At 36.3% G+C, this 27397-nt stretch overlaps 3 protein-coding genes across 5 annotated transcripts in view; 2 read left to right on the top strand and 1 right to left on the bottom strand.

Moving 5' to 3' along the window:
- Positions 1-3767: 3767 nt before the first annotated feature.
- LOC116158774 (ras-like protein 2) lies at positions 3768-10815 on the top strand. Its single transcript, XM_031471611.1, has 4 exons — positions 3768-4203; positions 4408-4495; positions 7647-7834; positions 7885-10815. The coding sequence occupies exons 1-4, from the start codon at positions 4099-4101 to the stop codon at positions 8104-8106; spliced, it is 603 nt and encodes a 200-aa protein (XP_031327471.1). The 5' UTR covers positions 3768-4098; the 3' UTR covers positions 8107-10815.
- Positions 10816-11486: 671 nt separating this feature from the next.
- Positions 11487-12569, bottom strand: LOC116158773 (CDK-activating kinase assembly factor MAT1-like). Its single transcript, XM_031471610.1, has one exon. The coding sequence runs from the start codon at positions 12483-12485 to the stop codon at positions 11544-11546; it is 942 nt and encodes a 313-aa protein (XP_031327470.1). The 5' UTR covers positions 12486-12569; the 3' UTR covers positions 11487-11543.
- Positions 12570-13383: 814 nt separating this feature from the next.
- LOC116158767 (dynein heavy chain, cytoplasmic) overlaps positions 13384-27397 on the top strand; it is a 41954-nt gene continuing 27940 nt past the window's right edge. The window contains exons 1-12 of one of the 3 annotated variants that reach the window (XM_031471597.1): positions 13384-13752; positions 13799-14072; positions 15634-16126; positions 16171-16463; positions 16526-16778; positions 16829-17137; positions 17186-17695; positions 20247-20282; positions 20974-21309; positions 21364-21896; positions 22988-23270; positions 23319-23480. In XM_031471597.1, coding sequence (XP_031327457.1) covers positions 13506-13752; positions 13799-14072; positions 15634-16126; positions 16171-16463; positions 16526-16778; positions 16829-17137; positions 17186-17695; positions 20247-20282; positions 20974-21309; positions 21364-21896; positions 22988-23270; positions 23319-23480 — 3729 coding nt within the window. In that variant the 5' untranslated portion in view covers positions 13384-13505. The remainder of the gene's footprint in view (positions 13753-13798; positions 14073-15633; positions 16127-16170; positions 16464-16525; positions 16779-16828; positions 17138-17185; positions 17696-20246; positions 20283-20973; positions 21310-21363; positions 21897-22987; positions 23271-23318; positions 23481-27397) is intronic. The other 2 variants (XM_031471598.1, XM_031471599.1) reach the window with 2 other exon arrangements.

Below are 27397 nucleotides of genomic sequence, written 5' to 3'. Positions count from 1 at the left end.
AGCGGTCTAAGCGCAGATGACCAATTTGGGGATGGCAGGAGGAGTTAACCGGCTCCGTGATATGAATAATGGGGATGTGTCATATTTCGTCTTCTTACATGTCGGCACCCAGTACCTATTTAAACGGTTTCAAGGGTTCCTAAAGTGTCTTAACAGCGTTACTGAAAACTTTTATAGGCTTCAAGAGTTTTGGAACCTTCATGGAATTTCTCAAAACGTTTTTAAGAGCACGTAAAAGCTTATTGGCCTATAAGAGCCTTTAAAATATATATTTCATAAAATTCACTTGTAGCAGCATGCGCTCTTATGTTGTGTTGCACAGACCAAGATGTGCACTAGGTGCCAAAACTTTTTCTTGCATACTTTCTCTATTATTTGCGCTATCAATAACCTAAAACAGCTGATTTCTTGTTATTTACGTTTAATATAAATTATTTATTTTTAATCCATGTAGGTATATGTACTTACATGAGGTGTGATAAAAAAAAGCAAAATTATCCACATCTGTGATAACATTATCAACTTCGTCATTCCTCCTCCATGAATTTATTTGGAACACATGATTACAAAATATTTTTTGAATTGTTTTATGAAAGTTCTTTAATCTTTTTGTACGCAGTCAATCATCAAAATTAAACATAAAACTGATAGAAATTACAAACAAAAGGTTTACCTATATTATTAGTCACGTGCCCACAAACTTTTATTTCTCAGTAAAACCAATACAGATTATGCCCACTGCCCAAAATACCTATTATATTCAGGCTGTTTCACGCAAACAAATCTGTATTCAGGCTCTCATTGATCATTTAAATCTGAGAATTTGCATAGTCTTTTATAATCTCTCAAATAAATATAGTATCATGATCGTTTCACTTCTAGTCCAGTCAAATAAGAAAAAATAAAATCATTAATCGGTAAAGATCTGAATTTTGGTACACATGTTTATTAGTGTTCCCCATTGGACATACTAAAAGTCCCCGTCAAAATCTGTTGCGCTCGAGGCGCCATCTTGGAAAAAAGGTGCACTCTTTCAGTTTTTTGCCTATATATCGGCAACCATTACTGATACGGAAAAATAGTTTAGATAAAAAATATAGTTTATTAAATTGCCCATATAAAAGCTTATTAACATTTTTTTGTATGTCCAATACTTTAGCTATAATCCGACATCGAATAGGGAATAAAGTATCCTGAACTCTCTAACAGTCGCGCAGATATTTTTTACAGCTCTATGAGCTGTAGGTATTATGAATGAATCACAAATCATTAAATTTATTGAAAATTCTGCTAGTATTTCTTATATATGCGAAAGTCTTTCCAATTAAAGCGTTGCATTCCACACGTACTAAGTGTAGCATTGTCTGAAACTCTATAATGTGGTGGAAGTGGTTCATCTGGGTTGGCATCACAGAAGCCGTCGTACTCAAGCTTGGTATGAGGCACGTTTAAAGGTTTCTCATAAAACTCTCTTAATAGAACTTTCATTTTCAATGTGAGCACTGACTGTGGACCGGGAGCCTTCAGTGTCCGAACAGGGTCAAGGAAATCGTGGACTCTCCTTCAACTCCACAGTTCGGGAGATTTTTCATATCCACAGAATTTTTGAACTTGCTGATTAACAAGGGGATAACAGTGCTAGATTCGGCTATCAGAAATCATTTTATTGCTCCAACAATTTTAAATATTTTCGCTTACCTTTTTGGAAAAAAACATGATGTATCACACCCAGTGAAGGCATGTGCAAACAAAATGTAATTCTGAGTCCCTTCATGTGATTGCAAGATACCCGAGAAATATATTTTTCGCTCAGTTATTCCCTTTCGTGGTTTCTTGAAAAACATATTATCCTGCGGGGCCAATGCAGTTAGGAGAACGAGGAGATCAATATCAGCGCTAACATTGACATTTGAAGGCAGAGATAATTCCATTCCGATCTTGACTATAAGGATATCGTCATCATCTTCAGCTTGTCTGAGCTCAAACCCTTCATTTCAAAATCTCTGCGATACCATTGATATCAATCGAAATGTGTTCTTCTCGCTTGATTTGAGTTACTGTAGGGGCCATAGTAGCATCGAACATTATGTCAGTGCTAGAATGCTCTATCGCACGACGATGCTGTTCATTTTTTGTTGCTGTTGCAGCTATCGGTGTAGCCATAATAAATGGCCTCCTTCCTACAACTACGAAACGGGGCCTAAACGCGTTCTAACGTATTCAACGCCAGATTACAGCTAAAGTATTGGAGATACAAAAAAAATGTAAATACTCTTTTTTGTAGGGAATTTAGTAAACTATATTTTTCATCTAAACTATTTCTTCGTATCAGTAATAGTTACCGAGATATGGGCAAAAAACTGGTAAAGTGTACCGTTTTTTTAAGATGGCGGCTCGAGTGCAACAGATTTTGACAGGGACTTTCAGTATGTTCAATAGAAAGTCCCAATAAATGTGTATACCAAAATTCAGATCTTTACCGATTAATGTTTTTATTTGCCCAAAATTGCGCTAATTTGACTGGACTATTCCTATTTTACCAAATATGGATAGTAACTTTCTTATTTTCAATAGAACACCCTGGTTTTATTACATTTTTGAAATGTATATGACAATCTACGTTGTTTGATATCACAATTCCCTATACCCATCAGCATCAAAGGTTAAGTTATTATTTATTATTTGCTTTGTAAAGGTATGCAAAATCCAAAAAACCAAAATTGATTCGTGCAACCAAAACCATGCATTTTTTCATAAGGAGAGATAAGGGTACTTTTGAAACCCCAGTGGCCAAACGTACCATATGGTATGGTATTTAAACAATGCTTATATAAGCATTGTTTAAATAAAGTATTTAAACAATGCTATAAGATACATCGGAAAAGCAATAATTTTTGTCAATTTTTTCTTCGTTTTTGCATGCTAAGGCTAGTAAGGAAAAATCTTGAATAACTTGAAAACATTTTGGTATGGGGAAATGTATTAACCACGTGTGACGTACAAGGGGTCGTTTTTATATTCCCGAACTAGGCATGAAGACAAAATTTTATTTTTCAGGTTCCCCTGCTTTTGAATGTAGGTATAACACCGTTTCAATATGACATCTTTAATCCAGTATAATTATTGATTTGGTTTTTCCGCAAAATGGTCCTCAACAGCTACTATATAAGTTCGTAATTGTGCCCCCCCCCTTAGTGTTTTTTTGAAATTCTGGAACAAAAAATAATCACTGATGGGTGCTAGATCTGGGCGGATGTTCAATTTGTTCGAAGCCACAATCAGCTACAGCAGCTTTTGAAAGTCTAGACTGTTGTGGACCAGCAAGATACCTTGTCTCAGTTTTCCGCGTCTCTCCTTCTGTGCTGTGTGGGACCTTTAGTCCCGGTCAATTAGTATGGGTAAAAAGTTTAATGTCACTTTTAGCTATTGTTGAGGTGGTAAAACGTTTGGAAATAGATAAACTGATTAAAAGCTAATAGCGAATGCTAATAACAGAGCCCAGGAAATCAAAGGCAGTGAATAACAGAAGTAAAACATTTGAGGGTGTGGAGAGGTGTGAACGAATGAAAATCCCAGGTAACATTGTAACATTTGCTTATATAGTTCCTAAGGGTTGCCCGTTGAGGATTAAGTACATTGGGATACTATGAGGGAACATTAGTGGCCAGTGAGTCATGATATCAGGTTATTTACCCTTATCATTAGGTGACGAATAACTAGCTTATCACCCTACTTGCTATTAATAATAGATAGTGTAGTTACTAAATTAATTTTGCGGAGTGCCGATTGAAAAATATAAAAAGTGCAAGTGTATTGATCTTTAAAATAGATCTTATTACAGCAGATGAAATCACGTACTAAATTTTGGTTTAAAAAATAAACTTTGGGACCGAAATAGAAATTTTAAAATAAATTGATTTTAAAAGTTTAATTATCCTTGACGAGTCCGCATGCGCGCGGGCCGCGATGGAGATAAAAGTAAAACTGAAACTTCATTGTAGTTTACAAAGTAACACTCGGTAGGCGTAACTTTTATTATTTTGGGTCATTTCTAAATTTGTGTTACCCATTTTACGTAATTAAATCGGATTTATAACAATGTCAAAATTAAACGATAGACAAAGCTACTCGCAAACGTACAAATTAGTGATTGTGGGTGGTGGAGGTGTTGGAAAATCTGCAATTACTTTACAGTTCATTCAGGTGAGTTTGAGAGGGTAGTTTATTTCTGACCCCCCCAATTTGTTAACAAGAGAAATTTTGGTAGAGCCAGATTTATTTATAGAAAATTTTGTAAATGTCTACACCTTGTCACTCTAAATAAGGAGAGAAATTGATAACCTTGCATAATCCTACACAAAATCTATTAATTAAAATGCCACAAATTATTAATTCGTTTCATTGCAGAGTTATTTCGTGACCGACTACGACCCAACGATCGAAGATTCGTACACGAAACAATGCGTAATCGACGATGTGCCTGCAAAGTTGGACAGTAGGTAACTTTCTATCGACAATAAACTCAATCCATCTCGAATTCCCTATTTTAAAAAAGTAGGTTTGCCTCTGCACCAAACCTACCTATTAATTAGAAATGTTAATCTTGCAAATTAGCACTTCCTTCCCATAAAATTTCCTTTTTACATTTAAATTATCAGCTTAAAAACATCCTACAAATCAACCGGAAATGCCAGGAATATAGTCACTTAGGTACCTATGCCTTTTCGTTTAAAATGAAAAACAACAAAAGAAAGTAGTCGCATTTTTCATGCTAAATGGCTTAGTGAAAACAGGTAACAAAGCGTTTTTGTGTGTACATAATTAAATTGTGAGTCATATAATTGCGGGCATGTTCCAGGAAATGGTAGATGTAATTGAAAAGAGTATATGTTAATCGCACATTTTTTTTCAATACTTGCCTTTGTTCTCTAGCTCTACCAGGTTTTGTTAAGTATTGTTTTATGATAAAAAAATCTGAGGCATTTTCCTTTTCGAACCAGCAGTATTTCTACCAGGCTTGAATGCTTGAGTTCCAGGCCTAGGGACAATGCTATATCAAAATGTGATAATGGTCCAAAATGAGAGGTTTGGCCATAGAAGTTTTGTGAGCGTGTAAGGCATTGGGTTGCAGTGGCAGCTTGCGAGTTCTAAAAAGAGTGGGCACAAGTAAAATCTTACCTACTGTTTTTGTACATAAAATCCATTCATCTATTTTTAAAAAAATTTCAAAATCAAATTTTTTACATTCATCAACGGATTATGAGATTTTCCGAAAATGCCCATGAAGGTGCTAACGGGAACTGTTCATATTCGACTGTTCAAGCTAGGGAAAATGAAAATGATTTGCAAAAAGTTACAGGAATCAACATAATCGTTCATGGTTGATCCATATGGACTTTGGGTTCTTTGATAGTCTGTTGTATTAGTTTATTATGGTAAGCATACGCAAATTGTATACAACAGTAGCAATAAAAAATCATTATTTCTGGCGTCGGGATGTGACGAACCCACCGCCCATCACCTTGTGGTGATGCAATCAGTCATGTGAGGCATCTAAGACCCCTTCTATCATAATACCTTTACCATAAAAGATACCGAAAGAAATATTACAACAAAATTGTACACAACGTCACCTGACCATGTTTCTAAAATATTATTGGTCACCAGGGGCGTGCTGTAATCCAGAGGCGTATCAAACTTGTGTGTTTTTTTTATGGAACACCCCATATTTTATATATTGCGCTCTTGATGTCTGTCTGTCTGAGTCACAAAGGCTCTGGAACTACACCACTTACAGACTTGGTATTGGTGTCATTCGATCAGAAATTAAAAATTATTTCATGCTTGTATTCTCGTTACAAATTGGTGTTTTAACTTGTTTTTTCTCTGAAATTATTTTATGGTGCATCAATGGAAATTTTACAGTTTCGGCTACCCAGACGTATAATTTGTTTAGGGGTGTGCCATTTGAAGTTTTTAAAAAATATGGCATTTTAGTAAGGTCAATCAAAAGTTTTATTTCTTTGATAAGGTACCTGAAAAAAAATTATGTGACAGTGGAAGACTAGGGTCTTAACCTTTGCCTCAATTCAAAACTTAGGCACTGGCGCGTTTCTCTCAACAACAGCGAAATTGTTAAAGTTAAATAGGTATGTTATCAAAAATTAAGTGCTTTCCAAATCTGCAATCAAGTATGGGGTGTTCCATTAAAAAAACTCAAGTTTGATACGCCACTGGAATACAGCATGCCCTTGGTGATCAACAATTTTTGAAAAATCATGACGGTAATTGTGTACAATTCTGCTGTAAGTCTTTTTCGATACTTTTATGATATACCCTCTATTTACCATTTTTTTTATTATCGTGAGAGACAACACACTTTTGGAATGCATATCTGCTTTGTTTTTTTGTGCTTTATATCCAAGGTAATACGCTGCTATCCCAAAACAAACTGTGGATTTAGTATCACGTAATTAATAGTGCTGTTGCACGGCAGGAACTGCAATTTGTTTTAATTGGAATTTTGGATTAGTTATTTTCATGCTAGATATAAAATTTTGATTATTAGGCTCACCAGGAGAGAATGCAAGTCACAGAACACTTGATGCTGGCCTACAATCGTATGGTTTACTATGAAAAACATACGATTGTAGACCGGAATCAGGTGTTCTGTGACCTGCACTCTCTCCTGGCAAGCATTATAAACTTTACTTACTTGTTTATTTTTAGACGCCTTAAATGACATAACTCACACTTATCTACGTTGAATAGCCACAAGTATATATTTGGTGGTTTTTGAGGTTCGTAATTGTTTTGTCATGTGTAATTTTGTATAAAAGAAGGAAGTTGATATTTTTTTTAAATTGATGACTTCCCAGTTTGAAATTAGTATGTCCTGTGCGCAATTCCAAACCTACGGAATCATGCCCCATAACGGTCCCGTCTGGTATCGCTTACAGTTCCGTTGTCTCGAGGGTATTAGCAATATTGAGGAAATTCTAAGATTTTTTGAGAAGTCTGTAACTAAGCGCATAATTGTCTTCCGCATGTAATAAATGAAACTCACGATTGTTCGAGAATGTTTTAGAGAATCAACAAGAGCAATAAAAAAAAACGGTCTTAAGATCTATTGTTCCCTATAGTTTTAGTCTCACTTCCTTAGAATGTTAATATCTTTGAAGAAATCAAGAATCTTCCTGGGAGCAGCATCTTGTAGCATTCCCAAGTGCATCTTCATTCATCCAAGGAACCTCCCAACACCCTCAGCAAAGTGGGTCTACTTTAAGACAGTGACTCGTCAAAAGATATACAGTAATACAAGGTGTTCTTAAATATAATGTACCTAGGGTTCATATCAGCAAACGCTTCGTGACCGATCTACAGCGTATTAAAATTTCACGTACTCTTTACAATTCAAGAGAGAGGGCCCTTTATCTTTCTCTCCCTCTTTCGCTTGATTGGTAGGCATACTCATAGGGACACATACCCCATAGCAATACTGGCCCTAAAGAGTATGCCTACAGGAATGCTGGGAAAATAACAAATTTATATAATCTCTGGTTTATTTATTGTTAGTTTACGTCATTTTTTTCTTGTTAAAATTACCAATTTCGTACGCATTTAATGTGATATGTATTGTTCTTCAGTTTTAGACACTGCAGGTCAGGAGGAATTCAGCGCTATGCGAGAACAGTACATGAGATCGGGTGAAGGCTTTCTATTAGTATTTTCGGTAACGGAACGTTCGAGCTTCGACGAGATCTTTAAATTTCACAAACAAATCTTAAGGGTAAAAGATCGAGATGAGTTTCCAATGCTTATGGTCGGAAATAAGGTGAGTTATCTACATTTAAATATGTTACTTTACTCAGTAGGTAATTTTAGGTCGATCTGGAACACCAACGAGTGGTCTGGCAGGAGGAAGCGCAAGCGTTGGCCCGACAACTCAAAATTCCTTATATGGAATGTAGCGCGAAGATGAGAATGAACGTTGACAATGCGTTTTACGAATTAGTACGCGTAGTTCGTAAGTTTCAACTATCGGAACGACCACCTCTTAAACCGAATTACAGTAAAAAAAATAAGAAAAAGTGCTGTGTGCTTTAATTGTTTAGGTTTCGCTACTACTCTCATAATAATTGCATATCCGTATTTTTCTAACGAACAATCTAGCTTTAATTCTCTTACATAGGCGTTTTCTTTCGGCCTGTGCAAAAACACTACAATGATTAAATCACGAATGGAGCTGATTCAAGCCAAAGAAATCGCTCAAAGTTCACGATGCAGATAAAGGCAGTAAGGACACTGTCCGTCAATTTTTTGTGGTAACAGAGAGAATTAAATTATTGTGTATATAGAAGCGGATACTCATTATAAAAATGGTGGTGTAGGTGTAGGTTAAGTGTTTTATCAACGAGTTGCTCTGTCCATACTGCCTTTAACTGTAGGTACTGGGTTTCGGTGCTTGATACAATTGACGACGATTATAATGGATCAGTCTGTTTGGTAAATCATTCTGTAAATATTTCGTATCAAAACCATCAAAAAGTGGCTCAATTTGCTTTTTGATGTTTGACGGTTGGAGTTTTAATTTACTCTTGCAGTGCCATGCTGGTCTATGGGGCTGCAGGGTGCCAGTTTCGGTTCGTGTTCGTGAAGAAGACTCATGGAAAGATTAGTCCTCTACAATTTATCTTTGATAAATTCTTTTTTCAGTTTGCTTTTAATTTAATTTTTAATGTTAGTTTTTGAACGTCACGCATTTATAATCAAAATATCCACAGTTCACCAATGGAACCTTTTCTAAAGGGCAACCAGCTCCAGATAAATAGCAACAGCAGTATAGAAAAAAATTATGATTGGGGTTGCATAAGACATCTTTGAAATTTAAATCTGTCAAAAACAGTTAAACATAGGCTCTCATTGTATGTAGAATTTTACATAGAATCTAAGTGTAAGAAATCTTTGAGATATGGCTAGGGCATTTGTCATGGGCCACCCTCTATAATTGCTTTAATGACATATCTGGGGAGTGTGTGATGTGACAATACATGAAAGTACTGATTTTTTTCCTATACATATAAATAAAGTAGTTTTGGGAATAAACAAATCGATACTGGATGTCCTTTTCAAGAAATTATTTCTTAAGTGGATAATACACAGGGTGTATCCCCTGACAGTATGTGAAATTGCTGTTTCCCATTGTGAGATTATTAAACCGGTTCTCCTTTAGTTCTGTACATTATACTAGGAAGATGTACCAAACAGATCGCTTACTTTAACGCTCATTTTATCATGTTGGCAAAGATTATTTTTATATTATCTGTTTTGCATTGCCAAATAACAGATTGGTGTACTAAAGCTTTAAATAATGTTAATGTTTTTTATTTTTATTGCTTAGATATAATTAAGATATATCATATAATAAGCATATGTTTTAAATGTAACGTTGTTGTGCATTCCTTTAAAAAAATTACTATTTTTTCTGCTGTTAATTATCGTGCCAAGGCAATGTTATGTTATAACACTGCTTTCTCCGCAAGAAGCTTTACATCAAAATAGCTTTAAGAGAAAGTCATCGGCCACTTGCCACAAATAGTCAAATAATTGATCTCCGATAATTTACACTTGCCCTGTCATTTTTTTTACATTAATGTTTGACAACTTTCGCAAGTGGTCTTATAGCGTAGTTAATTCCTTTAAAATAGTGCCTCTATTATAGTTTTTACTTGAGTAATTTAGAGTGAACAAACACCAAGTTTATTTTTATAAAGAAATTGTATTTCGCCTTACTTATTATCGTATCTTGTATTATTCGAACATATAAAATGTGTAAGGCTGTCTTAGAATTTAACGAACATTGTCTTAATGTGCAACACCAACTCACATTTTTATGTGTAGTGTCATTTGACGCACTGACGTCGGCGCATAGGTAGAGAACTAAACTTTGACACAGCCGATATCTTAGGATTCAACGGTTTAGTTCTCGGTATGCTAATTTTTTATAGCTGAAAAAGTATCTTTCTAGTGTTAGTATTTATTTATTTATTACAATAATTGATTTATTCAAATTTTTGGGTGAGCAGACATTGTAATTTTGTTTATTTCTAAATTTTTACAGGCCATCTTTGAATCTCTTGTGTATTGAAAAGGTGGCCCCTAGTAAAATAGCAAAGTGGTACACTGCCAAGATAGATTTATGTCAACTGCCCGTTACTTAGGTAGTTAGATATACTAATTGTCAATTAAAATTTAATTCTAAGGTCTTTATAGTAAATGCTTGAAATACTAACATAGAAAGTAAGAGTATTGAACTTGTTTCTTGCATCGGTCTACTATTCAGGCAGCTGTTTAAATTGTCCTCCTTTACTAATGTTGACAATATTAATCAATTAATTTATTGTTTGTAAGTGTATATAAAAGTAGTATATGTGCCATAATTTTAAGCATGGTCATTGTTATTTCAGGTTGCGGTGTGTGGAATACCTGTGATATGGAATGTTGTTGATCATATGACAGATATAAGCATTTATATTCACACACAGTCTACCTAATAGTTACATTATTACCATCCTTTCATAAGGTTGAGTGCTACAGTGTATGTGTGAATACTAACTAATGATTACAGTATATCGTCTACTTTAATTTATTGACACAAATCTACCAACAGTGAAGCTAATAAAAAGTACAAATGGCTTTATGTCTGTGAATGTTAAGCAATAGTTGTAACAGTCTTGTATTGCGCAAACTAATTTTAGTTTTTGTTTATATATACTTGTAAAGCATCACAATTATATAGATATGAATGATGCATTACGTTTGTTAACACTGTCTGTCTTTCTACAAAGTGAATTGGTCAACATATGGTCTTGGTGTTTTTCTTTGTTCATCTTGTCCGCATAGAAGATTTTGGAAAACTCAGGATTTTCCATTGCTTTTCAAAACAATGCAACATTTTCCAGGACATTTTAAACAGTTCAGAGCTCATCTACCTTCTTGAAAGTCATTAGCAAATTGCTAAAACGTTCAGGAAAGCACTTGAGCAACTATTTTGTGTAAACTAGAAAATTTGGGTCTTCTAGCGCTAATGGAAGCACTTGAAAAAACTTGTGGCGTTCGATGATTTTCCGGAGCAGTCTGAAATTTGACAACCTTCTTGGCACACTTCCTAGAGTTTTAGGTACAAGTTTTTTACCCCTCTATGTCTCGATCCTTTCCAGAGTGTAGTCATTTCAAAAAATTTCTAAGGGATTCTCAGAACTACACCTTTGCAAAGACTTTTGAGACCCTTTTGAAAGCGTCCTGTCCCGTCAAAGTGGGCTAAGAAAAATTATTAAATCTGTATAGGACTTCAACCCAGCGTTCAGTGCAATGCAGCTCAATCTTAAGTTTTTTTTACTCAGTTTTCTGTGATAAGTTTATTCAGATTACTTAATCTGGCACAGCTTCCAGATAGGCAAAGGTAACCATTAGAAAATCGACCTATGTACAATAAATACGCAAAACGTTTTATTTACATTAACTATTCGATAACATACAAAAAATTACGCAATAGCTTTTTTAACATGATATAAACCAGCAAGTGCATCTTGCAGTGCCCTCATACAAGCAATACTCGACACAAAACCGCCAGCTCTCTCTTGTTCTGTCTCTGTTCTAATGTGTACGTTATATCCCAGAGTTGACAGTTCTTCCTCCACAGGAGGATAAGGCCCATCTGTTACCATACCTTGTGGTTTATAAACGAAAAGTGGCCCCTCTTCAATCGAAACTGGCAAGAATGAAGACTGATTTTGACGTCCGAATTGAATACCAGTCGAAAATTGTGTCACTTTACTAGCCGGTTTAGTCTCGACTTCCTTAAATTCCTTGACCTGCTGTGTAAATGTCTCCACGATATTCTGCGCGTTGGCATTCGAAAACATTAGCTCATCGATTAGCGCCTCTTTTTCACGTAGTTTCTTCTTCTTTGTCTTCATTTCCTCTAATTTTATTTCGTTTCGTCGCGATAACTCGCTTTGCTTTTCGATTTCCAACAGTTCTTCCAGTTCATACTCCTCACGGCTCATCTTGTTCTTGCTTTTCATGATTTGCTCCCTGTTGCTTTTTTTATAGTCTTCAATTTTCTTGTTGGTATTAATCACGTCGATATTGTTCGTTAAGTTGTAAATTATCGTTTCGACTTCCTCCAAGTAATCGTTGTAGTCTCTTAATGAGGAGAAATCCTCCTCTTTTTTACTGAAGTCTCGCAGAACTCTTTTTCGTATGTCGACCTCCTTCTCCACTGTCGCGTCTTCGAAGAGCTGCACGCGGAAATTGTTTCGGCGTAGAGCGATACGGCAGTCGGGGCACGAACCGGAGCCTTTTAGGAAGAGCAAGTCGACACAGCTTTCGCAGAGGGCATGGCCACAAACGTTTACCATCATTTTTAGTGATGGATTTTGAAATTTCGTCGTTTTGCATCTTGGACAAATTGTGTCTTCCATTTTAAATACTTTTTTCGAAAATAATTTCAACAACTTTTAAATTTTACTACATAACCTCAAACAACTTCGAATTTCAGAAATGACAGCTTGACAGCACAGCAGAAATACATGTTGCCAAATTAAATAACATTTGAAGTATATACACGGTGATTGAATCGACGAATAGATGCGTATTCCTGGTCTGTGGATGCGTACTCTTAAAATACACAATTCATTTATTTATTGTCCCTCTCTTGTTCTGAGCCCTCAACAGGCTTTCGCTCAATTACAGAGTGATCCGCATAATGCTTTTAATAATAACTCTTTTATTATTAGCCTACAATTACTTATTATTTATGATAAATCACTGGGGGCCCGTCACAGAACCGAGTTTGACCTCTGACACCACCACCGCGGACGTTGATCCTTTGATTCCAAACTCGGTATGCATAAAAATTACCTAAATTCTTTACAGAGCCTTCTAATCCATTTACATAGGTAACACTCCATGCGCTTTACAAACCCAATTTAAGTTTACCTAGTACCGGCTAGATTATATAATATATGGAAGGGGTGTAAAGAACCCCTATGGAAGAAAGGTATTAAGTAGTTCTCATAGTCTCCACGTGCACGTCTAAGTGCTTGTTTACAATGACCGTATACGTAAGAAATACATAAAACTTAAAAATTTCGCAAAGTTGAACTGTATAGAAACATACGAAGGTGTTTATAATGGACGTAATTTTTACGTACGTATACGTAAGCGATATGGAAGTCAACAAACACTAATCGCGTTTGGTATGGCACTTATCACACTCGTGTCAATTGCTGGTTAAATAATATACTATTCACCGTGTATACAATAATTACCATCTGACCGTAAAACGGCAACGTTGCATGACTCACGTCTACAGGATGAAGGTCAATATTTTTGTATGTGAAGTAATTTTGTACGTGTAGGACGTGGATCGATCCCAGTGTCTTTTTAATTTAAATTAAATAATTACAATGTTTACTCTAATTTATTTGTAGAAATAAAAAATGGTAGATTCCTTAGAAGTCGGTGACGGTGCGCCGGAACCGCAAAATGTACCAATCGTCGATTTTACAGCATTCGCGAATTATCTTCGCAAGGCGGCGACTCTTCTCTTACCTGAAGATGATGCACACATGGAACCACCTGCGCTCAATGCTGCACTCGAAGATAAGAATAATCAAGAATACATTCGGAAATTCCTGAGTGACCCTCAAGTTTCCATTCTCTACGTGCAGAGAAGTTCCTCTAAAGGTAACCTTTAACATTTATCAACTTGCTCATTGTCGGTTTTTAATAGAAGATGAAAATGACCAACCACCCGAAGGCGAAGAGGAAAAGGAGCCTATCGCGTATCACATTAGCAACGAGGTGCATTACACAAATGGTCGAATGGCCAGCTTAGTGATATTGAAGAAGGCCGCCGTCCTCGAGGCGGATAAAAGTATTCGTGCACAAGTTAGAATAATCAATTTCAGTGATGGATCTCCGTATGAAACTCTTCATGCTTATATAAGTAAATCTGTAGCTCCGTATTTTAAATCGTATGTCAAAGAATCTGGACGAGCTGATAGGTAGGTGTTTGGTTTTGTCTAAGTTACAGTTTTTGCTGTGATATTTTTTTTTCATTTATTGAGCTTACATCATTAGTACTAAAAGATGCTTGTGTGCAACCCAAAGGAGTGAGGTTGAGACAGAAAACACTGTGTGTTCTAACATAGAATCCTTTCCCATTCATTATTACATTGGCACTTCTATGGCAGCAACTGAAAATTTTCTATAAACTATGATATTGATTTTGTATGCTGTACATTAATCAACAAATTACCAAGGCACCCAAAAATTGGTTTGCCTTCAATTCAACCTCTGTATTTCGATTTAGACAATTCCTGGTGTGCAGTCTTACCTAATACCCTTTGTAATGTATTTTGGTTTTGTTTTTTAGTTTTCTAGCTTTATCTAGATGGCTATTGCCATCACAGTTTTTTCGACATATCAAAATTTCATCAAATGTCGATGATTTAGATTCATTTGTATTATCCAATTTGTGCTCTAGACTTCACCTGAATCTATACCTTCAATTATAGGAAATTTACTAGCCTGCATATGCCCCAATATGATAATTATGATTCTTATTGGGTCGGACATATCCTCGGGCATATCTTTCTGTGGTAGATTACTTTTTACTCAAAATGAACAAAAAAGACTTTTGAGATGTGATTTTTTAGCGCATTTGCCAACTCTTGTTTTAGTTTTTATGGCCCTTGATTGATGACAAAATATTACGAATTTTTTGTCCACTCGTATAGCTCGGGGCAGTACGAAAATGGACAAATTCAATTAGTTTTTTTTAATTTATTTATTTTCATTCAACTCTCGTTTATTTGGGTACCGCCGAGGGGATTTTCGCAAGGGAATTTTAGTGTACAATTTTTAGAAATTAGTAGAGAAGTCTCGAGGTAAGTAGAGGAATTGGTGGGGAATTAAAGCAGTTAGTGGGAATTACTAATAGAATAGTGGAATTAGTGAGGAATTAGAAGAAGCAGGAAACAAATGAATAGTCAACGCGCAACGCTACTCTGGTATTGCAGATCGCCGTCACGTCGGCTTTGATTTTGGTTCATCAAATGTATAGCTACTAGTGTATACAGGGTGAGTTTTTTTTTTATTTTCACTATGGGGATCTCGTAAACCATAATAGATACAAAGTCGCTTAAAACACTTTCTATCACTTATGGTTTACGAAATCTCCATAGTGAAAATTAAAAAACTCACCCTGTATATATCACAGCTGACTCGTCCGCCATTTTGGAGCCCACTGACAATTCAAACAAACTTGGATTCATGTTTTTTTTAGAAATTTAGTAGCTCAAATTTCGTTTAATCATTGGCATAATTTACCAATATTCCACAGTGTGGAAATGCCAATTTTGATGTTTTGAATCTTATCTGCTTGCACACTCGCTTCTTATTTGAAAAAAAGACCTTTTGGTTTCTTGTAGAATCTCTAGTTAGATTCTACAGGCTTAAGTACTATTTGATATGAATCTGCTCAAGTCGAGCATATCTTTTTGTGGTACTTTAAGGAGTGTGGTAATCATCAATGTAGTGAAACGTGCGTTACGTTATTAACAGGGATGGTGACAAGATGGCCCCCACTGTTGAAAAGACAATTGCAGAACTAGAAATGGGTCTACTACACCTACAACAGAATATCGACATCCCCGAGATAACCCTGCCGGTCCATCCAACTGTGGCGAGTGTGATCAAACGTTGTGCGGATGAATCGCGGAAATCGAAAGTGGCCGACTTTGGAGACAAGGTGGACGATTCCACATTTCTCAACCAACTTCAGAACGGCGTCAACAGATGGATTAAAGAGATTCAAAAAGTGACGAAACTAGATCGAGATCCTTCATCCGGGACCGCGCTTCAAGAAATCAGTTTCTGGCTCAATCTGGAGCGCGCCCTTCACCGCATACAGGAGAAACGCGAGAGTATGGAGGTTTCGCTAACTTTGGACATTTTGAAACATGGCAAACGGTTTTTGGCCACAGTGTCGTTTGATACCGACACCGGTCTTAAACAAGCGATCGCCACTGTTAATGATTACAATCCACTGATGAAGGTAAACGTTAGTAATGCCCTCGCAAAGTTCACATAGTTTTCTAGGACTTTCCAATAAATCATTTACTTTCCGCCACTGAACTGGAAAGAATACGTGCAGCGGTCCAACTTATTTTTGCTCATTTGAGAAAGATTCGTAGCACTAAATATCCCATTCAACGTTGCTTACGACTCGTTGAGGCTATTTCTAGGGATTTGTGCGCCCAGCTTCTGAAGGTTTTGGGAACGCGTCGCTTAATGCATATTCCCTTCGAAGAATTTGAGAAAGTTATGACGCACTGTTTTGAGGTGTTTTCTACTTGGGAGGATGAATACGAGAAATTGCAAGCTTTGTTGAGGTAAGATGGGTCACTTTTAATTGCAACAAATAGATATTTTGATTCCATTTTTCATCGTTTAGGGATATTATTAAGAAAAAAAGAGACGAACACATGAAGATGGTGTGGCGTGTCACAGCCCAACATAAAAAACTTCAAGGTCGTATGGAGCACATGCGCAAATTCCGAAGACAGCACGAACAGCTTCGCACTGTAATAGTTAGAGTGCTTCGTCCATCTGCCAGACAGGCTGCCGCCATTGCAGAAGGGGAGGAGCTTGAGGTTAATAAACAAGACACATTTTCGCTGGATGCTTCCGACGCAAATGCGATTGAAGTTCGTGAATTACAAATATTTGTGGCGTGTTGTAATTGGCTTGTTGACAGGAGGTGAATGTCGCGTACGAAAATGTGAAAGAAGTCGACTGCTTAGACATCTCGAAAGATGGCCAAGACGCGTGGGACGCCGCCGTTCAACGTTACGAAGAACGCATCGACAGGGTCGAAACTCGAATAACCGCGCATCTCCGCGATCAATTGGGAACCGCTAAAAATGCGAATGAGATGTTTAGAATCTTTTCCAGATTTAACGCCCTCTTTGTTCGGCCGCACATTCGAGGGGCGATACGCGAATACCAAACGCATTTAATTCAACGGGTCAAGGATGACATAGAATCCCTGCACGAGAAATTCAAAGTACTTACTTCGATTGCTTCGCTTTTGTCTATCACGTTCGATTTCTAGGTGCAATACCCTCAGAGCAACAGCGCCCGCATAAGCAAAGTACGCGATATCCCTCCCGTTTCCGGTTCGATCATTTGGGCGCGTCAAATCGACCATCAACTCACAACTTACCTGCGCCGCGTGGAAGACGTCCTGGGCAAAGGATGGGAAAACCACATCGAGGGTCAAAAGTTGAAGGCAGATGGCGACAGCTTTCGAATTAAACTAAACACTCAAGAAATATTCGACGAGTGGGCCAGAAATGTGCAACAACGAAATTTGGGGGTGTCCGGTCGCATTTTTACCATTGAGGCGGTACGTTCCAGGAGTGGACGAGGAAATGTGCTAAAGCTAAGGGTCAATTTTCTTCCCGAGATCATAACCTTAGCGAAGGAGGTCCGAAATTTGAAATGTTTGGGTTTTCGAGTTCCGTTGGCCATTGTCAATAAGGCTCATCAGGCCAATCAGCTGTACCCGTTTGCGATTTCGCTTATCGAAAGCGTTAAGACTTATGAAATGACGCTAGAAAAGGTATGTTGTTGGGTATTTTATTAGGATATAATTGTTAAATTAAGAAAAGGAAATCATAAATTATTTATTAGTTAAATTTTTTATGATGATATCTTTTGTATCAGACTAGGACTTGGCCATTAATCACGTGATGATTTTTAGCAACTTTTAAACCCCTTCTCTCCCTGGTGACACGTGTTGAGATTTACGATTAACCTCCCCCCTTCCATAATCACGTGTATTTTTTTAGTTTAGGTTTAGAAATCGCGCGTTTTAGCGAAAAATTATCTCAATTCACCCTTTCCTCGCTTATGACATTTCGTGATTGTTCGCCCCCCCCCCTGCGGGAGTCACGTGATTAATGGACTAAACCCCCCCCCCCCCCCCCCCATTAGGTAAAAATACAAGTAATGGATGAATCTCAGGATGGTTCCAAAAATTATTTTGTTTTTTTAATCGATTAATCCAAATGTGGTATCTTGTGACAACAGATTTTTTTGATTTAACAGCTTTTTAGGGAGGCGGCTTGTGGAGCATTAATAATTGTACTGTTTTTTTTTAATTCATATTTGTGTCCGTTGGAATGCCATCTTTATAATATCAGTTAATCTACTACCTAAGTCGCCAAATAAATAAACAAACTTATATACCTTATGTGAGGGATGCGCAATATGCCGCCATTTTGAATTTTAGGTCCCTTTTTAAATTGTTCTTTAATATCTCGAAAACAATCAACTTTTTCATAAGCACTTATATTTACAAAATGAAAGCTCATTAATTTTCCTACAACAAACTTATAAAAAGTCCAGGAAGTCTAGTTCCAATTATAATTTCTTTACAAAACCATGTATGCGCAATAGACAACTTCCTGATTTATGAAGTAATTTCATCGAAATTTTTGTTGTAGTCCTCTAATAAAAACAAACAATGAATGTGCCAAAAAAATTTGTTCTCTCATTCATTTAAAGTCGTAAAGTTTGAAAAAAATTATAAATTTTGAAAGGTTGTATGTATCTCAGAAACTATTGGATCTATAGAGACACTTGAGGTCTCATATTGTAGCAAATTGAGTCTACTTTAAAAACGTGCTGCGTAGGTATTATTGAAAACTAGATCTTTTATGGTTACAACCGCCAAAATCTGAAAAAAAGCCGAATATTCCGCAGTTTTTTCGATTTTTGACAAAATTGCATCTGGCGCCCGATGCCACAAACTTGGATTATTCATTGGGCCAACATCCTAAACAAATCGCCAAAAATCAGAACTACCGAAAAACTGTTTGTACATTTCTTGTATGAAATTATTGAAGAGGTTTCATTTTGTAAATATAAGTGGTTATGAAAAAGTTGATAGTTTTTCAGATATTGCGGAAAAAAAGGGATCTAAAATTCAAAATGACGGCATGTTGCGCACTCTCCACATTGGGGTTTTTGGTTATGTTCAAGAGGAAGATTCATAGAAATTTTTTTACATTTTTGTTTACCCTAGATTGATTGGACAGATACAATATTTTCAAGTATTTGAATGCTACTTTTTTGCATCAGTGGCGTACGTAGAAATGTATTCTGGGGGGGGATTAAACAAGTTCGTGGCACATGCAGTCACCCAGTGCGTACTAGAAAGGGGGGGGGGTAAGAAATAGAAATTGGGTTGCTGATGCTGGTAGTCATTTATCTATTTATTATTGTACAGGCGAAAAAGATTAGATTAGAACGGTATTTTATTTCTTACTGCTGACAGGCCCCTTTATTGCTTTTGCTTTAATTAGTCAACGAAAACTTTGAATAATAGGTATATTTATGGGCAAAAAACCAATTTCGACAAAAAATTCAAAGGGCTGTAACTTTTGATCTAGTAGTCCGATCTTGGAACTGTTTGGAATTATGGATTCTACAGGCCACATTCTATAAGAAAATATTTTTTTCCGGTCGATCTGAGACAATTTTTTTTTCTGGGCAAAAAAAAGGCAGTTCTTCCTTTTTTACCAAAAATCGACTGCACCAAAATTTCTCGGGAAAAAACTTTTTCTTATTAATTTGGGTGCGTAGAATCCAAAACGATTCGTACTTTTTCGATTAGACGTCTCAATCAAAAGTTATGGGCAAAAAAATTCCTGTTTTTAAAATTTAAAATTCTTATTTTCGTCATTTCGTGAAAGGCAGGACGCAGGTACCTCACCTCAGTAGCAGTACTAAGTACCTGATACCTATTTGTTATTTTGGGCATCAATGTAGCGAATTGCCGATCAATGCCGAATAGCCAAATCGTTGACTGCCAACACTGATCACTCACTGAATAGTGAATACTGAATACTACAGAATATTTAGATTTTAGTGACTTTAGACTTTAACCAAAACCAAAATTGCTCTCTATATATACCTATATATTATTGCCTTTATTTTAAAGTGGGCGGAGCGGATAGCGGAGTATTACCTAAATACCTAATAGCTATGATGATAACTCAATTCTTCTGGGGGGGATATATCCCCCCCCCCCCCGTAAATACGCCACTGTTTTGCATACCATAGAGTCTAGTACAATGTTAATATAGCAAGTTTTATTAATACATTAGCTAGCGAAAGGAAATAGTATCCAAACTTCTATAAAGGTAGCTTTATGTAAACGAAGCCAAAATAGTTGTTGCTTATTTGCATGTACCTACTTGTCCAATATTTTTGCTCGTATCGGGCATGACCCTTGTATTGTGTACTATGGATAAAAAAAGATTATTATCCATGGTACCGAAAAAGTACTGCATCAAATTTTGATACCCTTTGTAAACCGATCAGTAAAGCTTCTGCTAATTTATGCATTTAGAACTATAAAATAAAATTAATTGCTAGCGGTGCATGAGTATGTCTTATGTTGTAAATATCTTCCTGATGAAATCTGCTGCATTCAAATTCATAGCTCACAATTGGGTTCACCGCATTTGAAATTAACCAAGATATCACCAAAAAACTAAAAATGTCAAATTTCATTTTCATTTTCCGTAGCTGGAAGTGGGCGGTCCCCGTTAGCGCCTTCTGTGGGCACATTTTTTCGGAGAATCTGAATCTGCTATCAGCATTTCTAAAACACACTACATGTAGAAACTACAGAGCACTACTTTCTTATTTTTTATGGGCGCCATATTGGATTTTTAATGCATTTTTTTAGTCACAAAAAGGGGCAACTTTGCCCTTATTTAAGGTACACTATTTCTGCCACTGTTACTGCGACCCCAACAGTGAGCCACGAATTTGAACCTCTCTGTACATTTTTTGTGTGCATAAGTTAAACTTTACCCATCACTTTAGATCGAAGATAAGGCGAGTATAATACCACTCGTGGCAGGCATGCGGAAGGAAGTGCAGCTGTTGATTGCCGAAGGAATTCAACTTGTTTGGGAAAGTTACAAACTGGACCCTTACGTGCAACGACTTTCGGACGCGGTCGTCAGCTTTCAAGAGCGGGTGGAAGAATTGGTTGTAATAGGGGAGCAGTTAGAAGTTGATGTTCGATCACTCGAAACATGTCCATACTCCGCCAATACGTTTGCAGATATTTTGGCAAAAATTCAACATGCTGTTGACGATCTATCCTTAAAGCAGTATTCCAATTTGCACATTTGGGTCAGTCGCCTGGACGAAGAGGTACTATACGGTTTTGTTTTATTATCCCGAGCTTGTAATAAAAATGGTTTACAGGTCGAGAAGAATTTGGCTCGCCGTCTACAGGCAGGCGTGCAAGCTTGGACGGACTCTCTAAACGGGATCAAAAACGAAGTTGACCACAGCATGGACACCGACGCGCCTACACATCCAACGCACAAACCCGGCGGAGATCCGCAAATACAAACCCTCATTCACGAATTTAGAATCACCAATCAGACCATGTACTTATATCCTAGCATCGAGGAGGCTCGATTCCAAATAATGCAGCAGCTGTTCGCGTGGCAAGCGATCGTTATGTCACAACAGAGATTGCAAAGTAGCAGATACCAGGTGGGCGTCGATAAGCCCATTACCGAGACGTACAGAAATATTTTAACCAAATTCCCCGCGGGCGGTACACCTATCGAGAACGCATATAATGCGATTGATCAGAAAATTAAAGAAGTGCAGAAGTACGTTAAAGAATGGCTCAACTATCAGTCTCTGTGGGATCTTCAACCCGATAATCTTTACGGCTGTTTAGGAGAAGATATCAATAAGTGGATGGTGTGTCTTAATGACATCAAGTGAGTAAAAACTCAAGAGTACTAAATGTGTGTTCATAATATTTGTAAATGATGGAACCTGCAAGGGTTTTTGGGTCAATGCTATGTTGCCTGAATGCAATATTTTCTTTGCCAAACTAAAATGTTTCTTTAATTTGCGCGCTCATCATCTGTGTATTATGACGTCATCACTAAGTATGTTTACATAGCATCTTGCAGATAATGGAAGAGAATACATATGTAGGCAGCCATACAGACATTGCGCATTGTAGGCCATTTACATCCACGACTTCTATTAACTAATTAATTAATTAATCAAAAAATGTTTCGGTAGTTATTTGTAAAAGGTTGTCTTTGTCGTAATCTTTTACTAACAAGGTGGACATTATTACTTGGACGTAAAGGAAAAACTTAAAAAAAATCAATTTAATTGATTTTTCGTACTATCAACATCGCTAACAGGTTTTTTACATTGTCCTGTTTTTTTAGGACTTTCTAGAGGTTTGCCTGATTCAGAAATTCGTGAAATAGAAGTCACTGCGCGCAGGCTAATATTTATGTGCATCTACAACTCTCTGTGAAATGAAACTTGTTACGTATACAAATTCATATATTACTGAAGTAACCACTCACCTCTCTTACTGCTGCGACTGGTAAAAGTGGAGCACCATTATCTCTTTCTCATTCAAACTAACCAGAGATTAGAAAAGTTGCTTACTTTTTCTTGGTAAACCCGATGGCAACTTTTAGCACAGAATATCGCAGTGATAAGTTATACTTCTATAATTGTTCGTTACGAAACTAACGAATGTTTTATCAGCTAAAGCACTAAAACGTCTAACATAAACACGTAATTCCAACGTTTATTGTGGTTTAAAATGATTTTGCTTATTTTGTTAATACGTTGGCATTACAATATTCTCCAAAATCAGAATTGAATACATGCGTGCAAACTAAGGAAAATTCTACTTTAGTAATGGTGAAGTTGATTATCTCTGTATTTAAACTGTTAGTAAAACTGGCAACATTGGCAAAAAAAAGCGAATATAGCATCGACTCCCCGTTATATTTGCCACTCTTGTGTTTTTATTTTATTATAAATGTTCTTTTAGGAAAACGCGCACTACCTTTGATACTTCAGACACAAGACGCCAATTTGGTCCCATCGCCATCGACTTTGCAAAGGTGCAAAGCAAGGTCTCGTTAAAATACGACTCTTGGCACAAGGAGGTGCTAAGCAAATTCGGAACATTACTAGGAAACGAAATGTCCACATTCCATACTCAAGTATCGAAATCGCGCTCCGAATTAGAAATGCAGAGCATCGAAGCAGCGAGTACATCGGACGCAGTTAGTTTTATTACGTATGTTCAGTCTCTGAAACGTAGCATGATGGTAAGGAACGAAGATGCTTTAAATAGAAAAGTGTAATGCGCGTTTTAGGCTTGGGAAAAGCAAGTGGACACGTACAAAGAGGGCCAGCGCATTTTAGAACGGCAGAGATTCCAATTCCCATCCTCGTGGTTGCACGTGGAGAATTTGGAAGGCGAGTGGGGTGCTTTTAATGAAATTATTAAGCGAAAAGACTCATCTATACAGACGCAGGTAATTTATATTGTAACGTACAGCAAGGTGGTGTAAATTACCTTATACATTTGATATAAAGATTGCAAAATTTTTGTGTGGTTCACTCGCATCCATGCTTATCACATTTGTCTCGCTTTTTACTTTATAATTCTGCAAGTTCCTATCCTAGTCCATAAAATGCTGCACTAAACCAATTGCTGAATTGCTTCCTAGGTGCCAGTATAGAATGCCTTTTAGTTGGTAGTAAGGCGACTCCAGCTCCAGCCTCTTTATGCATTGAATTTTTTGTGTTAACATTGCTGGAACTTCACTAATAAAGTATATCGAGTCTTTTGTTTGAGCTTACTAATTGTTATGCTTATGCTTGGGGTTTAATTAGGCATGCTTGAAAATATCTGCACTTCATTAGTTTTGTAGTATAAAAAGTCGCAGAATTCTTTAGGTACTGTCTAAAGGCGCAGAGGCCTATAGGTACTGTTTAGCCCTGGCTCTACGTATAAATGATCATGAATTTACTTTCAAGTTATGACCTCATGAACGGAGCACTCCATGAAAACTTAGGAAGAATCTCCTTAAAGGTAAGCAGTATTCCTTATTACTTCAAACATTATGTAGTTATTTTCCCCATCCCTAAAAACTAGTGAATCTGAGGATTCAGCTTGACTCATTTAATTTTAGCGAAATGTTAACTTCAAAGTCAAGTTTTAACTAATTATATATTAACCCCTTCACTGAAACAGTCAATGGTACATAGGTTGTGTGACCACTTGATGCGTCCCCTTTGATTCCATCAGGAAATAGCGGGATATCATTTTCATTTGTATTCAGTGAATTCGCCTCGGGATAATTCAGTAAATCCTCAGTTGTTTTACATTTTCCCCGGAAAAAAATCATCTCTAGGAAAATACGAGAGTGTACCCAAAAAATGTGGAATTATTTTTTTCGTTTTTTACAAAGGAATCTTATCCCCTTCTCTACTCTCCATTACAAATAATACATTTTTGTCCCATCTGTGCTTCCACTGTTTGAAAATTATTTGTAATCATCTTTGGAAATGGCTGACAGCTCCTCCCTGATTTTTTTCTTGACCTCCTCAATGTTATCAAATGGGTGGTCCTCTATGCCTTCTTTTCGTGAAAATATGAAAAATTTGCACGGAGCCAGGTCAGGCGAGTAAGGTGCGTGGAGCGGCACATTCTATAGTATTTTACATTATTAGCCAGGTAAGTGAGTTTTTACTGGCGATAGAAGTTGACTGGCGAGCCGTCAGGCGAGCCTGTCATATCCTAGAGCCAGTAAAAACTATTACCTGGCGTATAATGTACAATATTTTATTTGTTACTCATTTGTAAACGTAAATAATTAGTTCTTAAATTGATCTTGACGAAATGTCTAAAATATCATGTGATCCATGTAACAGAGACTTCGCATTAATTCTGGCCAATGAAATTACTAGATTACTAACTTGTAAAATTTTTACAGGTCTGCTGTCAGTTTTACAAGTCAGTAGCGTTTAAACATGACGTTTACCCGTTTGCGTTTTGTCTTGTTAATCAACGTTTACAACTGAGTAACAAATAAAATTATTTACATAACGGGCGATCAAAAATGAGTTGCCGTCGAGTCGCCTTTGGAAGTTCAAGTTAAGTACGATTTCCCATGTAAACAAAAATTCGAAAGGTGACTCGACAGCAACTCATTTTTGATCGCATGGTATAAAAACACCTTAGAGATTTTTTATTTCACATTTTTTATTAGATAAAATCGGCAAGAAAATGAACCTTTGAATTTGGCAAATTGTATTGAAATAGTGGGAAAAAATTCCTTGAAACAAAATTTAATTTTACGTCCAAACCAAATGCAATAGAATTTCAAATTTACAGATTACTATTGATACCAAAATTTCCTAGAATTAATGTAAAAAAGAATTTGTAGAAAATTTAACGTAAAAACTTTCAATTTTTGATATAATATTACAGGATTACTTTGACATCTTAAACACAAATAAATAGAACTAATCTAAACTACTATTTTGGGAGTTATTGTAGAGAGTCTGTACAAAGTGTACAGCCTTCGGGGATGGTTATCTCGTTACTGGGAAGTAGGTTGAAACAATCTCCTGAGATATTATACTGATGCTATTACTACTTGAGCTTTACCCTGTATGTCACAGTTTAACTGTATAGGTGTGATATCACGGTCACACAGGTGTGGCAGCAGAAAAGCTGTAAGAGAAACCCTTGGTTTAAGAACCGAGGGTTCTTAAAGAAGGGCAATTCCTTGCTTTGCAGTGAGGCGTCTTGATTGTAGGAAAATTTGTCTCTAGAACATTTGGCCGTATTCTCTCGGCCTAAAAAAGAATCACTCAACAATGGCGAGCTTCCTCGCGAATTATTTTTGAGAGCGAATATTCCTCAAAAATTGGATGAGCCAAATTTTTCAGGTTGTATTTTCTTTCAAATATTCGGAAACAGATCGTATCTACAGCGCAAAGGATAAATTCAATAACATGTTAGATCGCTCTAGGAGATACATGATCTGAAATCTACATGAAATTGAGGGAGGGGGTCATTTGTATTCAGTAAACTACACCAAGGAAACTTGTCTGCAGAAAATTAAATAAATCCTCTGTCTGAAATATTTGCCAGTAGAAAAGATCTCTCTAAAAAACTCCTTTTCAAAGAAAATTTGCTTAGTTTCGAGAATACAAATCAATGTCCTCTACATTCGAATTAAATTCTGCTCTATGTTGTTACAAATAAGAATACTGTGTGCCAGAGCTGGGAAGTATTTGAAGTTTTTAAATACTTTTCTTAACACTGTACTTGTATTTGAAAGTCCAAATACTTTTGAAAGTATTTAGGATTTAAATACTTTTGAAAAGTATTTAAATATATTTGAGAAATATTTAAATACTTTTAGAGTATTTAAATGCTTCTGAAGTATTTAAATACTTGGGGGTATTTAAATACGTTTGAACTATTTAAATACTTTTCGGTCATTTAAATACTTTTGGAAAGTACTTAAATACTCTTGAAGGATATATACTTTTTGAGGAACCTCTACAGTCCTATAGATAATAATAATAATAATATCTAATTTTTAAAAATTAATAATCAATATGCCTATCAGTAAGATACTTTCAAACAGCTTTCGCTTACTACCTACTCTGTAGGTGTAAGTAGGTGTGTAACTTACTTTACTTCCTACTCATGTCCACTCGCCTGCTCCTCTTATATGGGTAATAATACTAATAATTAATGTTACTTAAATAGTTTATAAATTCTTACGACATTTGATAAGTAGGTATTTATGCATAAGAATCGCATTGAAGCGTATAGGGTATCACATGCTTTAATTATTTGCACACAGAGACAAATACAAGTCCCTTCAAACTTACCACTTACCATGTCCGCGGAAATATGCGCACTAATTTGTAGATACGTTGGATTGACCAACGGCTAAATGCTGCTTAGATAGGTCTACTTTCCACCCACTGTTATATGACTTAAAATGTACCAAAGTTGCGTAATTAAATATTTATCTTCTTTTGGGTTATAATCGTGTATACACGAATATTTCTATTTAATTTGTTTACAAGTGGAGTCGTTTCGATAACAGTTACAGTTAGCGTCAGTTACCTCTGTAAGTGATCAAAAAAACTATTAGAAAAAAGTAAAGATGTCAAATAAAGTTAAAAGTGTAAATGTAAGTAAGCCTGCTATTCTTCAAAAAGTCAACTACGAAAATTATTTTAACTTTTTATTCAAGTCAAAATTAGCAGGATCTTGATACTGCAAATATTAAATGTTTCTAAAATGCCTTGAGGATGACAAGTCAGAACACCCTCAATTCATTAATCATTTTAATAATATTTAATCTTTTGAAGTTCTTAATAATCATTACTTAAAACAATTTTCGTGTTTGGATTTTTG

The sequence above is a fragment of the Photinus pyralis genome, unplaced genomic scaffold (assembly GCF_008802855.1).
Source record: "Photinus pyralis isolate 1611_PpyrPB1 unplaced genomic scaffold, Ppyr1.3 Ppyr1.4_LG1, whole genome shotgun sequence".
In the NCBI taxonomy this organism is placed as follows: domain Eukaryota; kingdom Metazoa; phylum Arthropoda; class Insecta; order Coleoptera; family Lampyridae; genus Photinus; species Photinus pyralis.
Note: the sequence above shows the minus strand (reverse complement) of the source record. Positions and strands in the feature narration are given on the sequence as shown.